Raw genomic sequence first — 15,402 nt, forward strand, 5'->3', positions numbered from 1 at the left:
TTCCCAAGGTATCCTTGGACAACCCCAAGATTAATCCTATGAGGTACTGTCTGGCGTCAAAAGCGGGATCTTTTCCAAGAAGGTTTTTTGCATCCACAAGGACTCGAACTTGAGACCCTTGCTTAAGAGGCCAGAGCTCCTTACCATTCAGGCCAATCTTCGTTGGTAATAAATTAGTAGGGGTCACCATTTGACCCGCGGGCCTAGGCCCGACCTAGCCCGAAATTAGATAGGGCTTGGGTAACCCGGCTAGACCCCTTGGGGTGGCCTGAGCTCCATTTTTGGGATCGGGTCCAGCCCGAGGCCCGAAGGACACTTATTTATTTATATATATATAAATGTAAATGTAATATATACATATATATATATATATTATTGTAATGTATATGTATAAAAAATTCGAGCTTGACCCGAGGCCCTGGCAGGGCTTGGGCATCATTTTGAGAGCCAAACCGGGCATGAAACCAGATTCTCAAAGTAGGGCCCAGGCTTGGTTGGGCCCGAGCCTAATATTTCTTGGCCGACCCCACTCGGCCCGATGCCGAGCCCTATAAATTCGTGTCTTGATGTGTTTCATGAGAAACTTGGGACCGTCTTAGGTCCATCCTCTTTAGGTCCACCCTCAGTCCACTCCCGTTAAACATCGTACGATTTAAAAAATAAACTTTGGCCGTTAGATCTGTCTAACAAAAACAACCCCATTTGACCCTATTTAATTAAATCAAATAAATCAAAAATAAAACCAAAAGACACATACACCCTAGGAGAATATTAGACGGACTTCTTCTTCTACACGGAGTTTGACTCCACCCACCCGCATAGCCCTCCCCGATGTCATGAAGTCGACGATTCGACCCGATATCGTCAACTTCGTCCACTCCAAAATCTCGAAGAATAAGAGGCAACCCTATGCTGTCTCTGAGCGTGCCGGCCACCAAACCTCAGCTGAGTCATGGGGAATAGATAGAGTCGTCTCAACTCTCATGTATTCCTCGTGTTTCTGGCGGTGGTACCCACAGAGAGCTGCTATCAAGGTTCTCAAGCAGATCTCTCCATCCTTGATTTTGTTTAGGATTTCATGTCTCATCTGTCAATAATTCTTTGGCGTGCTATTCAGGTTGTCAAGGATGTGGGGTTTGAACTACCACCATCTGGGCAATATGTAATTGGAACATATGCCCACTACGGAGAACCATAGGGAGGAAAGCAACGAGGGTTTTGCCAAGGTACTACTGGGAATTAATTGATTGCTATATCGAACGTCTCTTTTTCGTCTTTTTTTTTTTCATGCTTGAATTTCTCAGAATACATTTCTGAAGTAATTTTATTATTGTTCTGAAGGTTGCAGAGTCTCTTGGTCATACAGTCCTTCGGTGGCGAGTAGTGCCAACTGATAACACTAGATTGGGAAATTCTGCTTTGCAAACTGAATCTTTTATTGAGCAAGTCCGTGTATTAGCTAGAAAATATTTATAGAAGCTTCACTATTTGGGTTAATGCACGGGATCTTCTGCCATTCAACTTTCAAAGCTTCAAACATTGGTTTCGTGGAGGCTTCAGTATGTGGGATTGTGAAGATTAGTGTTTAAATTCTATGCTGATTAGATATGCGTCAGGCTTGTGAATCATGCTAGAATATGTGCTCCTCAAGTCCATTGTAGTTTCGAATAGCCTATTATATGGCAGTTGAGGGAGACCTTGCATATCTGTTGTACCTTGATTTTCAAATGTTTCAGCAGCAGATGGTAAAGATTCGTGCGGATGGATTCACAACAGAGTGACAAAATTAAGATGATGTTCATATTGCTTACGTTGCAGAATGTGTAAACTTTACTGTCAATTGCTCCTCTTTGTTAATCACCAAAAGAGGATCAACTACTTATGTGTCAAAAACTTCTGTTTACTAATCTTGTTTAAATTAGAATGGTTGTTTACATGTGATTCTTTATTTTGGTGTGCAATTTCTTCACTATCCTTATGTTCCCTAACCCCTGAAGCCCTTGGTTTTTTTTTGTCGATGATGATGATGGCTACGGCAACGATGGGGAAAGATGAGATCCTAGCTTGTTTTTAACCCACTCAATCGTCTTTTTTGCTTTCCTTGAGTTAGTACGATCAATTGATCTGTGTGTCACAACAGGACCTATCTTATTCATCGGAACTGATTTACTAGGTACTGTTCTCTGAGCCACTATCACTTGTCACCTAATTCCTCACCTAAGCAGCAGCTTTTGCAATTGTTGGATGTGAATATCTTCAGAAGTCCATTCCCAATCACCCAATTCCACATTCCCTCAATTTATTTTACCCAAGTCCAGTTTGCTCAAAAAGGGCAAGTTTTTAACCATGTAAACTCTCCCAAAGACAGCCAAATGATATTAGAAAAAAAGCTACATCAAAACAAGGGTCCAGTTTGCACAAAAAGGGCAAGTTTTTAGCCATGCAGACTCCCCCAAAGACAACCAAATGATACTAGAAAAAAGCTACATCAAAACAAGGTTTTACAGTAAGGGAGTTCTTTGACAAGTAATATGCTTTACATTTAACCATTATACCTATAATTAACTCCTATGATCATGCAAAGCTATTCCCATTGAATTCTGACTTTCACACCCATTCTTTCGAGCTCCATGATTTAAGCAATTGGTATCAATCAAAGGAGAACTTCTTTGAATTGATCTTGACACTTGGGGCCCATGTTGACAAGTCCAGTGTTTGTTATTGTATGCCCGGCATCAGCATTTGCACGTATTATTTCTTCAGTTGGCATCAATAACACCCAACCAGATTCTAAAGCTCGACTGAGTCATGAGAGGAAGCTGGCCAATTATGTAATCCCTGCAAAATAAGCGCATCTATAAGTGACAAATTGAAATTATACAGCATGTTCTATTATAACCAAGTAACATCGACATTCATTTACATAATTCACCGAGCTCAAGTTTGGATCACGTGAGGTGGATGGTTGCGCAGTATCCCCCGTGATGGCACCATCTTCTCTAACATTTCCTGTTATTATCGATGGACAACGCCTTTTATCATGACCAGTCGCCTTGCAAATAGAGCATTTGCGCAATGTGCTTTGAGTGGCCCGAGTAGTGGTGGATCGCTGTGGACGCACTGTTATTGCTGGGTCCCTGATTGTAGGAACCTCTGTTCCTTCCACATTTGTCTGATCGGTTGTGCTGGTTCGCTCGCGGTACCTGGCATAAACATTGTTCAAATTATATTCAATTAAATTGTCTTCCTACAAAATAGTAATAAAGTAAACAGTGACTACATAATGTCTAACCCGAGTACCCAAGTTCCTTACTTGTCGGCCATGTTTAACATTGTTATTTTTGCCTCATTGAAACTTTCCACTGTCCGGCTAGCCAAACGAAATGCCATGTTCCCAAACGAAGTTAACGCCCCATACCTCACCTTGATGGCAAGTTCAAGCGGAATTGAATTATTCCCTCCATCTGGTGCCATCTCTTTGGCACGCCTAGTCCATCTCTTGAGTATCAAACATGGTGGAAACTCTCCGACGTCCCTCTGGATCAGTACGTGTATCAAGTGACGACACGCATAACCGTTTGTTTCGAAGAACAAGCATGAGCACTTAAGTTCTCCATTGTGTTCATTGACAGTTACCACATGATTGCGACCCCTGCATCTATACCTCGATAGCGTGTACACACGCGTGTGACCAACCACTGTATCGGACACAGTTATTACACCGTGCGATAGGGCCATCTGAAATTTTACCTTCCTATACATGACCCGTGTGTATATTGATGCAACATTAGAATCCAACGGTGACAAAGGTCCTATTGTTAATGGTGTACTATGTAAGGTTTCGTGCTCTGCCTCAGCGTCACCATCCCTTATAGTTGCGAACTCCGAGTCAAATTTCTCCACAAGATTGTATATATGTAATCGCTTTCCCATAAATTTATGACGATGAGCATTAATTGACTCGCACCTTTACGTCGTCCTTTGGCCAGCAAAAAAATGTCCCAAAAGATATGCATCACACCACATTCGACGTTGATCGTATAAGTATTCCTGTGCCCATGGATTTCCAACTATCTCATGTCTTTCAAGCAGCTCATGCCAAGCAGTGTCGAATGTTTCTGGGTCCTTATGACGGAACAATGATTTCACTTCATTTGGGAAATTCCCCCTGTGTATATTAGCCGAACAATTTCTTTCCAAATGCCACTCGCAAAGTCTATGACGGGCATTGGGTAGTTTCGCTCGGATTGCTGCTGCCATTGCCTTGCATCCGTCCGTTATCACAGAGACCGGCATCTTGTTCCCCATTGCTCGGAGAAAGGTGTCTAAGAGCCACATATACGTTGTTGTTGTTTCATCGATTAGTATCGAACATCCAAAGAAACATGTTCGATGGTGATTGTTTACACCTATCAATATCACAAGTGGTCTATTGAAGAGATTAGTCTTGTATGTCGCATCGAATGCTAATACATCCCCAAAACACGCATAATCAAAACGACATGATGTGTCACACCAGAACAAATTTTTGAGCCGTCCATCTTCATCACATGTGTGTTCATGGAAACAACCATCGTCATTTGTTTTCTTCAAATCTAGAAAGGCCAGTGCTCGTTGTGCATCGCCGGTTGAAATTTGTGTCCTAGTATGCTCCTGCATTGCGTTGTACATGTCTCTACGCGTGAACCCGACATTCTCTACTCCTTCAGCCTGTCTGGACATGTATTGCATTATGTGAGTTGGTCGTATGTTCGACGCGCGCATCGCCATCATCTGGGCCATATCACCTTCAGTTACAGTCCTATGTGAGGCAAGGAACCGCACAAAGTCTGGCTGCGTAAGCGGGTGATTGTGCTCCGGCACAAACATTGAGACAACCCATTTTGCTATGGTCAGATCAAAAACTATCCGCATTCTTACAAGGCATCTGCATCTTGTCTCGTCTCTGCAGCGGCGTTTGTTAGGTGCTAGTTCTGGCTGCACAAACCTCCTCTTACCCTCTTTGCTACAACACCATTCCTTCATTCTAACCTCTCCATTTCGTCGCCTTGATACTTTTTGTGCCCTTGTACTGAAACCTACAGCCGCCGCGTATGCATTGTAGAAATTGTACGCCATTTCAATAGTGTCAAAACTCATGCCCACTACATCTTTCGGTTGCAGTGAGCGTGCATCTTCCAGGCCAGCCGGATAACCATCCATGGTAGACTCGTAATTGTTGGTTCTTGCCAGGGAAGCAATTTAGATATGATGGTAACTTTTGCATTGAAGAAATGGGCGGGAAAACTAAAATGTTCTACCGCCAAATGAGTACACTCACAATTAAAATAAGACATCTTCCTGCCATGAAATCACTTTTTAAAGGATGAGCAAAAGCTTTACTACGGTTTAATGGGAATTTGGGCTTCGAGAATGAAAATTATTATTCCATGTGGCATGTGTCCAAGTCCAACAATTTATATTATTAATAAAAATATTATGCTTAAAATTAGCTTTAATAAAATTATATTTATCAAATTAAAGTTTGATTAACACATATCATTCGTTTTGCATCCTCAAATGTTGTGCACACGGTTTACGACCCAGTAATTCTCCAAGTGGGTTAACCAAATCAGTTACCATTCCATTCACTATTGATTATCAGTTTTGACCTCTCAAAAAAAAATATCATTTTTGGGAATCACTAAAGATTAGATTTTTATTACCAAACATATTAAATTTGGAGTTGGTCAGTGGTTAACTTGCAAATTAGCTAACCACGACCACGTGTAACGATCATGTACTAAAACCATCCAAGTGAATGAGCTGATGGTATAAAAAACACAAGACAAATGATTTATTTACATGTTTATTTAGTCTACTAATCAACAAATGTAAAAACAATCTTAGTTATTTCACACCTTAACATGTAGTTAGTCATACTTAAACATCATAACTATTCATTTGTAGGTCTAGCGATTAATTTTTAATACATATATTATCTATTAGTGGAATTTAAATTCGGATATGTGTCCTAATACAATAAGAGGGTTTTTGGTTCGTAATTGTGTGAGATGAGCATGAGATAAGAAGGAGATGAGTGTTCATGTTTGTTATAAAATATAGAGAGTGCATGAGTGTGAACTTAAAAAGCGGGTACATAAGTAAAATATAGATACTTCTTTATTTGCATTAATAATCTAGAAAGATCACCAAATCCTTTCAATTAATTAAATCTATCATGTTATTTATTATATTTGCAATGTATGTTTCTAAATGATACTCAAGAGTCATGCACATTTCTTCAACAGTAGATAGTGTTGTCTATGCATTGGAGGTCTCAAGTATACCCATTGAGGGCTCATTTTATTGTTTTATATATAAGGAAAAAAAATTCATTGGGGGCCTAGGCCACCAGTGATTTCTAAGTGGCTCCGCCACTGACATTAATAGTACAATTTTCATATTATTTTTTTCCCTTTTAGAAAATAAAACAATAATCTATAACAAGTGTAAAAGAATTTTGTACATATCACAACTCATTCTTCCTCGTGAAGAATATTCAAACTCACAAAAAATAATGAATTTGGTTATTCTCCACAAGGGATAATAGAGGGTGGAGTGAGTTTGAGATTCCACCCTCCAATACTCAACAAAACAAGAGACTATAATAATCTCACACTCATCACACCTTCATCCCCTGAAAATGTCAACAAAATGCCCCGTAAGAATGTTATAATGGACGTGGCATGGTGAAAAACGCAGTTTTTATAATAATATCCTAACATCCCGATTGTTAGGATCACAAGAGATCTCATGCGGAAGGACGAATGAGAATAGAGGTTGCATGTATAAAAAAAAATGTACACCTGAATTTGTTACATATGATAGACGTTGATATACTTAATGATAATGTATAACAAAAGTCGTTTTAATTAAATGATGGTTTAATGGCATTGGTAATTGGAATAGCACACAAATATGGTATTGGGTTTCCTAAAATTTTTAACGCTTTCCCTTATAGTAATATTAGGTAGCCCATATAGTGGTAGCTCATGGGTGTCAAAGTCTCTTAAACAAAATTTTAAAACGTTTTAACTCTCAAAATACATGTCATTTTCGACACCCTTATTGGTAATCATGTAACCATTACATTATTGCATTAAATAGCTATTAACTTATTATCTAAGATTCTAAATTGTTTTTTAGTTAAAGAACTATCCTAAATTCCTGGTCTCATTCATAAAAAAATTGTACGTGTAATTGTCAAGTCAATCCATATTTTTTTATTAAATATTAAACTACAACAAATTATATTATTTTCCTAATGCATGGATAGCTTATGGAATTTTATTAACGATACTTGTAAAAGTAGCTTCTCTATAACGAAAAGATTATCTTGAATACTCTCTCCGTCCCATTTTAATTGTCCCTTTCAATTTTACACACAGTTTAAGAAAGTGCATTACTCCCCTTAAATTTGACATTTATACCCTCATTTATTGAGTTGGTTGTTGAACTCTTCTAGCTTTTCAATTTCAGGATATATAAGGGTAAGATGAGAAAAATGGATGAAATTAATTTTAATTAATTGAAATGGACAATTCATTTTGGGACATCCCAAAAAAGAATAGAGGACAATTAAAATGTGACGGAGGGAGTAGAATTCTAAGGTGCTAATTTATTGCATTAATAGCTAACTTATTGACCACTAATTCCTCCACTAATATAGTTATTGTAATCACCTCAAATTGGCTTAGTCTACTCTTTCCTCCACTAATATTAAAGTCAGTCAACATTATTCTGGTAATTAATAGATTATAAACTCAATCATACTAAATGTCTAAATAATTGACATTAATGTAGATTAGAATATATGTAAAGAATCTTCAATATATTTACTAAACAAATTAGGCTAAATCACAAGCATACATGTATATATACTAGCTGTGATACGTGGCATAGGAAGGGGAGTCAATAATGTTGGTTAAGTTAAGTTGAATTAGCCGTAATGCATTGCAATCAAAATTGCATTCGGTGTGTACTTGATTTATTTCACAGCCACACATGAAATAAGTCAAAGATCTTATGAAAATTAGGACTCTAATCTCATCCATCCATTTTACATGGAGGGCTGAGATTTCCCATTACCATTTTAACTCTCAGTAAAATTGGAGAGTTTGCTTTTGATTGATTGACAAGTATATCGGTGAGTAACTTGCATTTAATACTGCAAGGGGGTCCCATTAGAAGGGGTAGAAAATTGTTTCTTTGAAACGTGTGGTCAGAGGTATAATGATTTAAGGGTTTAGTCGTCTTTAAGAACTTCGAGAACTACGTTTGTTTTTTTTTGTTTTTATTTTGTATTTTATTCAGACTGATTTGAAATATCAATTGATTGACATCCCACTAGGACTGCATTTAATTTTGCATCGTGAAATCCTCTAAAGGAAAGCTCCGGGAAGAAGTTGAAATACTATCGAAATTTGAAAAACTTGACCGACACCAAAGTGTGTGTGTGTACTTACCCCAAGTGTAGGGTATCGTCAAGTAATAAACCGGTGAGTCCGGTATCGATCCACGAGGAAGCAATGCAAATTTGAAGTGAATGATATGCAAATGACTAGCTAACACTAATAAACACAATGAATATCAAATAAAAGCAAGTAAAAGAAATGGGCCGAATGATTCCCAAATTCCATGGAATGGAATCGGAACGACCATATTCACATGTGCGTGATTTTGAATCGGTGTGTACTACTTTTGGTGATGTTACATGCACACAAGAAATTTTGAGACTCAAACTTTTTCCATTCTCTTTGAAGGATCATGCAAAACAATGGTTTGAGAACTTGCGCCCCCAATCCATTGCGACTTGGGCGGCAATGCAAGAAGAATTTCTCAACAAATATTTTCCTTCCCACCGTACCATTTCTTATCAAACACAAATCATGAATTTTCATTGCAAAGAACATGAAACTTTCTTCCAAGCTTGGGAGAGGTTTAAGGATTTGTTGTTTATGTGTCCTCACCATGGATTTCAAAAATTTCAAATTGTGAATTTCTTCCACAAATCTTTGACTCCATCTTTGAAGAAATTGGTTTCCACTATGACTCAAGGTGACTTTTTGAATAGGGATGCCAATGAAGCATTTACTTTCTTTGATGGGTTGGCGGAGGAATCCCGATCTTGGGAAGCTCCTCCCCTAACCCGACATGATGTTGTGCCAAGCTCTAGTGGCAAGTTTGTGTTGAATGAAAATGATGATGTGCATGCTAAACTTGCTTTGTTGTCCAAGAAATTGGAGTCCTTAGAGTCACAAAAGGCCCCTATAAATGTGGTTGGTGTTGACGACCAAGTTGCTTGTACTTTGTGTGAAAGTAGGGATCATAGGACGGATGAGTGTAATGCCTTACCGGCTTGTAAGGAAGTCCTATTTGGGCAAGGTTACAATGGGAACAATTCTCAGAACTTTAGGAAGCCCTACCCTGCCAATCACCAAGGTAACAATTCGTACAATGAGAATTACCCTTGGAGGAATCATCCAAACTTTGGGTGGAGGAATGATGGGAATGTTCAATCCCAATCACTCCCCAATCCACCCCAACAACAATTGCCTCCTCCAAGTGTTACACAACCACCTCCACAACCTTACATTCCACCTCCTAAGAGGTCTCTTGAAGACACTCTTAACATTTTCATGCAAGCTCAAATAGGGGAGAATCAAAAGGCCACCAAATTCCAAGAACAAACCAATAGGGCCATTGAGGATATTAAGAGTCAAATCACTAAGGTCACCCAAGCTCTCACCACATATGAGAAGGGTAAATTCCCAGCTCAACCATACCCCAATCCATCCAAACAAGCCAATTTGCTAGAATCTACTAGTGGGGGGGTGAGTGGACATGAACAAGCCCAATCCATCCTCACTTTGAGGAATGGACGCATTGTGGATAGACCCATACCAAATGAGAATGTTGATCAAAATGACGATGTGCAGAATTTTGGTGATAGAGTGGGGAAAAATGACAAAGGAAATAGTGGAAAGGAAGAGAGTTTGGAGAAATTTGTGCAGGAAAATGATTCACTAGGTGCAAGTGTTCGGACACCTATTTTGGATTGCCCGGACACTTCATCCAGAAACTCAGAAAAATGTGAGAAAATACCAAGAGGAGAAGAGGAGAGTGAGGGGCAATCACATAGGACAAGGGTAGACACGTCTAAGGATAGAGAGTGTATCCCAAGGCCACCATTTCCTCACCGATTAGGGAAGAAAACCAATGAGGCTCTACACAAAGAGATGTTTGAACTTTTCAAACAAGTGAAAGTGAACATACCTCTTTTAGATGCCATCAAACAAGTTCCCTCGTACGCAAAGTTCCTCAAGGATTTGTGTACCGTGAAACGCAAATTGAATGTGAAGGAGAAGGCTTTTCTTACGGAGCAAGCAAGCTCCATCTTACAAGCCACCACTCCACCTAAATATAAGGATCCCGGTTGCCCTACCATTCCAATAGTCATAGGGAACCATAGGATTGAGCAAGCATTGTTGGATCTAGGTGCTAGTGTTAATCTCCTTCCATACTCGGTCTATCAACAATTGGGGTTAGGTGAGCTTAAGCCTACAAGAATTACCTTGCAACTAGCCGATAGATCCGTCAAGATTCCTAGAGGAATAGTTGAAGATGTGCTAGTTCAAGTGGATGAATTCTACTTCCCGGTTGACTTTGTGGTTTTAGATACTCAGCCCCTCCCTAGTTTTAGCAAACCAATCTCGGTCCTTCTAGGTAGACCCTTCCTAGCAACTTCAAATGCTTTGATCAATTGTAGGAATGGTGTCATGGTGCTATCTTTTGGGAATATGACCGCGGAGATGAACATTTTTAATGTGTCTAAGCAAATGGGAGAGTTTGAAGACATTAGGGAAGTAGATTGGATCCATTCATATGTTGAGGAGAACTTAGAGAAAACTCTTGCTAGGGATTCGGTGGAAGGTGTGCTAGCTTTGAGCGAAAAAGGTAGTCAATTTTTAGTTGAGGAAGAGGAAATTAATGAGGTTTTGGAGTCTTTAGCTATCCATAGCATAGGACGATTCAACCCACCCATTGAGGAATTAGAACCTTCCAAGACTAAGCTTGAATCATCTCTAGAGCATCCACCAACGCCGGAAAGGAAACCCTTACCAAGTGAGCTGAAATATGTATTTTTGGGAGAGAATGAGTCATACCCCGTTGTGATATCTTCCCTACTTACTTCTTCCCAAGAAATGAAACTTGTGCAAGTGTTGCAAAGGTATAGAAGGGCAATAGGTTGGACAATTGCTGATTTGAAGGGTATTAGTCCTTTGGTTTGTACTCATAGGATTTACATGGAAGAGGAAGCTAAGCCCATTAGACAAATGCAAAGACGTTTAAATCCGAACATGAAGGAGGTAGTTAGGGGGGAGGTGCTAAAATTGCTTGATGCGGGGATAGTTTATCCCATTGCGGATTCCAAATGGGTATCTCCTACCCAAGTGGTCCCCAAAAAGTCCGGAATTACGGTAGTTAAGAATGACAAGAACGAATTGGTTCCCACTCGAATTCAAACCGGGTGGCGCATGTGCATTGACTACCGTAGACTCAATATGGTTACTCGAAAAGACCATTTCCCCTTACCCTTCCTTGATCAAGTCCTTGAGAGAGTAGCGGGTAGAGCCTATTATTGCTTCCTTGATGGGTATTCCGGATATAATCAAATAGAGATAGCCTTAGAAGACCAAGACAAGACCACATTTACATGTCCATTTGGAACTTTTGCTTATAGACGCATGCCTTTTGGGTTATGCAATGCTCCGGCTACCTTTCAAAGGTGCATGATGAGTATCTTTAGTGACATGGTTGAGAAAATTGTGGAGGTCTTTATGGATGATTTCTCGGTTTATGGAGATACCTATGATCAATGCCTTGCTAATTTGGCAAGTGTGTTAAAAAGATGTGAGGAGAGCCAATTGGTTCTCAATTGGGAAAAGTGTCATTTCATGGTGACACATGGAATTGTATTGGGACACATTGTGTCATCCAAAGGGATAGAGGTTGACAAGGCAAAAATTGAATTAATTCAAAAGTTACCTCCCCCTACATGTGTTAAAGATGTGAGATCTTTTTTGGGTCATGCGGGTTTCTATAGAAGGTTCATTAATTCTTTTAGTGCCATTGCCAAACCTTTAAGTAACTTGCTTGCTCAAGATGTCTCTTTTGAATGGACACCACAATGTCAAAAAGCCTTTGATGATTTGAAAGGTGCCCTAACCACCGCACCCATTATGCAAACTCCCGATTGGAGTATGCCCTTTGAACTCATGTGTGATGCAAGTGATGTGGCGGTTGGGGCGGTCCTAGGACAAAGAAAAGAAAAAAATGCTCATGTTATATACTATGCTAGTAAGACTTTGAATGATGCTCAAGTGAATTATACCACCACTGAAAAGGAATTACTAGCTATAGTCTTTGCTTTGGACAAGTTTAGATCTTATTTGGTTGGCTCGAAAGTCATCATCTTCACCGACCATGCGGCTTTGAAGTATTTGCTTTCAAAAGCGAATGCCAAGCCTAGGTTGTTAAGATGGATTCTCTTACTTCAAGAATTTGACCTTGAAATTAAAGATAAAAAAGGAGTGGAGAATGTAGTAGCCGACCATTTATCTAGACTTCCCGGACAAAATTTGATTTCACATGGCATACCCATCAATGAACATTTCCCGGATGAACAACTCTTCCTCACCAATGCCATCTCATCCAAATTGACTCCATGGTATGCGGACATCGCCAACTTTTTGGTGTCCGGAAAAATGCCATCTCATTGGAGCAAGATTGATAGATCCAAAACTTGACCGACACCAAAGTGTGTGTGTGTACTTACCCCAAGTGTAGGGTATCGTCAAGTAATAAACCGGTGAGTCCGGTATCGATCCACGAGGAAGCAATGCAAATTTGAAGTGAATGATATGCAAATGACTAGCTAACACTAATAAACACAATGAATATCAAATACAAGCAAGTAAAAGAAATGGGCCGAATGACTCGGTAGCATGAGCGATTTTGGAATCAAAGTAAGCACAAATTGGATTTAAAACAATTAATTAAAAACCTAGTCTCTAGTCCGTCCCGGTGGTTACTCGGTTCTCATACTCAAGGTATTATTGCAAACACACACAACCATACACAATGCATTGTGTGATACTATCAATCATGCATATGCAAAGAGAAATGGGATATAAGACTTCAATTCATACATGTAGGCCATCGGGTCTCTTAATCTACGATGAACGCAAAGGGATAAGCACCTAATATTATGGATTAATGTTCCCCTTTGGGGCTTGGCTTGGCTAACACCCTAGTTTCACACTCAAAGATCAATTAACCATAACTCTCTCATGCACATTCCTAAATTAACCCAAAACTCCATCATCAATACACATAATTAATAGCTATGCTATGGAAAACTCAATTAATTAAGAAAATCATGCAATGGGTTTAACAATTCTCAATCAAACACATTAGATGCAATCCCTAGACTAGACAATCCAAAGATACAATCAAATATGTCATCTCCATAGATCCAATCACACAACCACGAAATTAAAAGAGCAAAATCAAAACTACAATTCCATGAACATACCTTGAGTAATTGAAACCAAGCACCCACCGTTTGGGACTAGAAACTAGAAAGAGAACTTAGCCACTCATCATAATGGGTATAAACATCAATTTTATAGATGAAAATCAATGTTTACAAACAAAATCACGAAAAACCAAGAAAAACTTAGAGAGAGAAGTAGAGAGAAAACAATGGAGGCCAGAACTTGGAGAAGATGAATTGTGTGAAGGAAGAAGAAATCTTAGGGTTTTCTCCTCCTTTTACCATTGAAAATACCTAACTGCCCTTATACAAACGTTCCCCATTGGTTATATACATGATTTACCCCAAATGCCCTTGAAATGTTGTGCAGAAAAGTTGCAGTTCCGCGGTGGTGTCCGGACAGGTGTCCGGACGGGTGTCCGGACACTTCATGCTTCCATCAACTTTGAAGCCTCTGTCTCAATTTGTGAAGAAAGTGTCCGGACGGCACTTGAGGCGTCCGGACACACTGTCCGGACAGGTGTCCGGACACCTGCTGAGTCCCAGCTTCTTCTTTCAGCTCTAAAGGTGCCCAATTCAGTCATTTAAGCCCGATTTCCTGCAAAACCAACGGGAAACATGTATAAGGGTAAAATTACTTTATTTAAACACAAATGAATTACTATAAACACTAGAACCTCCTAATTAGATAGTATTAGGACCTCAAAATAGAGGTCCGGTCACATCCCACTAGGACTGCATTTAATTTTGCATCGTGAAATCCTCTAAAGGAAAGCTCCGGGAAGAAGTTGAAATACTATCGAAATTTGTTCTGAAGCACATATTCTCTCTCTTTCATCTAGACCAGATGGTGAAGAAAAAGCCAACCCTCAGGGAAGAGGTCACCTGCATGAGGGGAGAAGTGAAAGATCTGAAGGATGGAATGGACGTCATTTTGAATGATATTGCCAAACGTGCTGCCAAGCGTGTTGCTAAACGCGTTGCGAAGCGGGCAGATGAAGCTTATGCTGTAAAGAAGAGGACGACTATGAGGGAGACGAATAAGGCTCCAGGGGCTGAGTTGATGACGATGAACACTAAAGCGAAAGGGAAGCAAGTAGCTAAGAACAGTAAAGTAAGTGAGCGACATTCGATTTTCGATAAATTTATTATCTCATACTAATAAATGCGGAACACAATAACGTCCACAATAAATACATTTTGGTGTTGCAGATGACAATAATTGAGATGGAAGATGAAACCACGGCTGACTTGTCCACAGATAGGTCTCCCAATAAGAAGAATACATCATTGCATGCAGAGAAACACATAAGTGATGGCACGACAGTGGTGAAGGAAAATCCATGGGTAAGGGTAATAAATAGTCAGTGGATTATTTATCAATTATTTTCACTTTATTGCCTTTCCATTTTACTAACAAAATGAAAGATGTGTAGCTTTTTCTCACAGTGAGCATGTCGTACATTTGCACTGGCCACGAGCGAGAGGCAATAACTACTTCGTATGTTTTTGCTCCAGAGTTAAACCCCCAATAAGGATGGACCTTAACCCAGTGAATAATGTGCTTAGTTGGATGTATTGTAAACTAATTTTTGAACTCCATGCAGCCAAATTCTAATAAAAATGTATGATTGGAATCTGACGAGAAGAGAAATCAGTTGCCTTGCTCAGGGGAAGGTAATTACTGAGAAGGTGAGTAACATGTGTAACATCCTAACCACTGTTAAGTGTAGTTTAAAGCAAGTTCCCATGTATGTTCTTTCCCTGTTTAAGGTTGTGGACGTCGCAACATCGGTGTATGG

At 39.5% G+C, this 15,402-nt stretch overlaps 2 protein-coding genes, 1 long non-coding RNA gene and 1 pseudogene across 3 annotated transcripts; 1 reads left to right on the forward strand and 3 right to left on the reverse strand.

The window, feature by feature from the left end:
• The first annotated feature begins 775 nt into the window (after nucleotides 1-775).
• On the forward strand, nucleotides 776-1,948 carry LOC119989600. Its single transcript, XR_005465849.1, has 3 exons — nucleotides 776-1,034; nucleotides 1,118-1,226; nucleotides 1,342-1,948. It is a non-coding gene; the product is annotated as an uncharacterized LOC119989600 (long non-coding RNA).
• An 842-nt stretch (nucleotides 1,949-2,790) lies between these two features.
• On the reverse strand, nucleotides 2,791-3,933 carry LOC119987984 (protein FAR1-RELATED SEQUENCE 9-like). The gene is made up of 3 exons (XM_038832900.1): nucleotides 3,314-3,933; nucleotides 2,924-3,203; nucleotides 2,791-2,838 (listed from the first exon to the last, which is right to left on the reverse strand). Exons 1-3 carry the CDS (start codon nucleotides 3,931-3,933, stop codon nucleotides 2,791-2,793), a joined length of 948 nt encoding a protein of 315 aa, XP_038688828.1.
• Nucleotides 3,934-3,969: 36 nt separating this feature from the next.
• LOC119987985 (protein FAR1-RELATED SEQUENCE 5-like) lies at nucleotides 3,970-5,202 on the reverse strand. Its single transcript, XM_038832901.1, has one exon. It carries the CDS (start codon nucleotides 5,200-5,202, stop codon nucleotides 3,970-3,972), a length of 1,233 nt encoding a protein of 410 aa, XP_038688829.1.
• A 3,717-nt stretch (nucleotides 5,203-8,919) lies between these two features.
• Nucleotides 8,920-9,019, reverse strand: LOC119990256 (annotated as a pseudogene).
• Nucleotides 9,020-15,402: the final 6,383 nt, after the last annotated feature.

Source organism: Tripterygium wilfordii, chromosome 21, assembly GCF_013401445.1.
Source record: "Tripterygium wilfordii isolate XIE 37 chromosome 21, ASM1340144v1, whole genome shotgun sequence".
Classification (NCBI taxonomy): domain Eukaryota; kingdom Viridiplantae; phylum Streptophyta; class Magnoliopsida; order Celastrales; family Celastraceae; genus Tripterygium; species Tripterygium wilfordii.

What these genes read in the sequence shown, in the direction of transcription:
- LOC119987984 (XM_038832900.1), bottom strand. Translation starts at nt 3,933, where the DNA reads ATGGGAAAGCGATTACATATATACAATCTTGTGGAGAAATTTGACTCG. An exon ending in ATGTTAAACATGGCCGACAA is followed by an intron (nt 3,204 to 3,313) that starts GTAAGGAACTTG and finishes TGTTTATGCCAG; the next exon opens with GTACCGCGAGCGAACCAGCA. An exon ending in ACTTGAGCTCGGTGAATTAT is followed by an intron (nt 2,839 to 2,923) that starts GTAAATGAATGT and finishes CTTATTTTGCAG; the next exon opens with GGATTACATAATTGGCCAGC.
- LOC119987985 (XM_038832901.1), bottom strand. Translation starts at nt 5,202, where the DNA reads ATGGATGGTTATCCGGCTGGCCTGGAAGATGCACGCTCACTGCAACCG.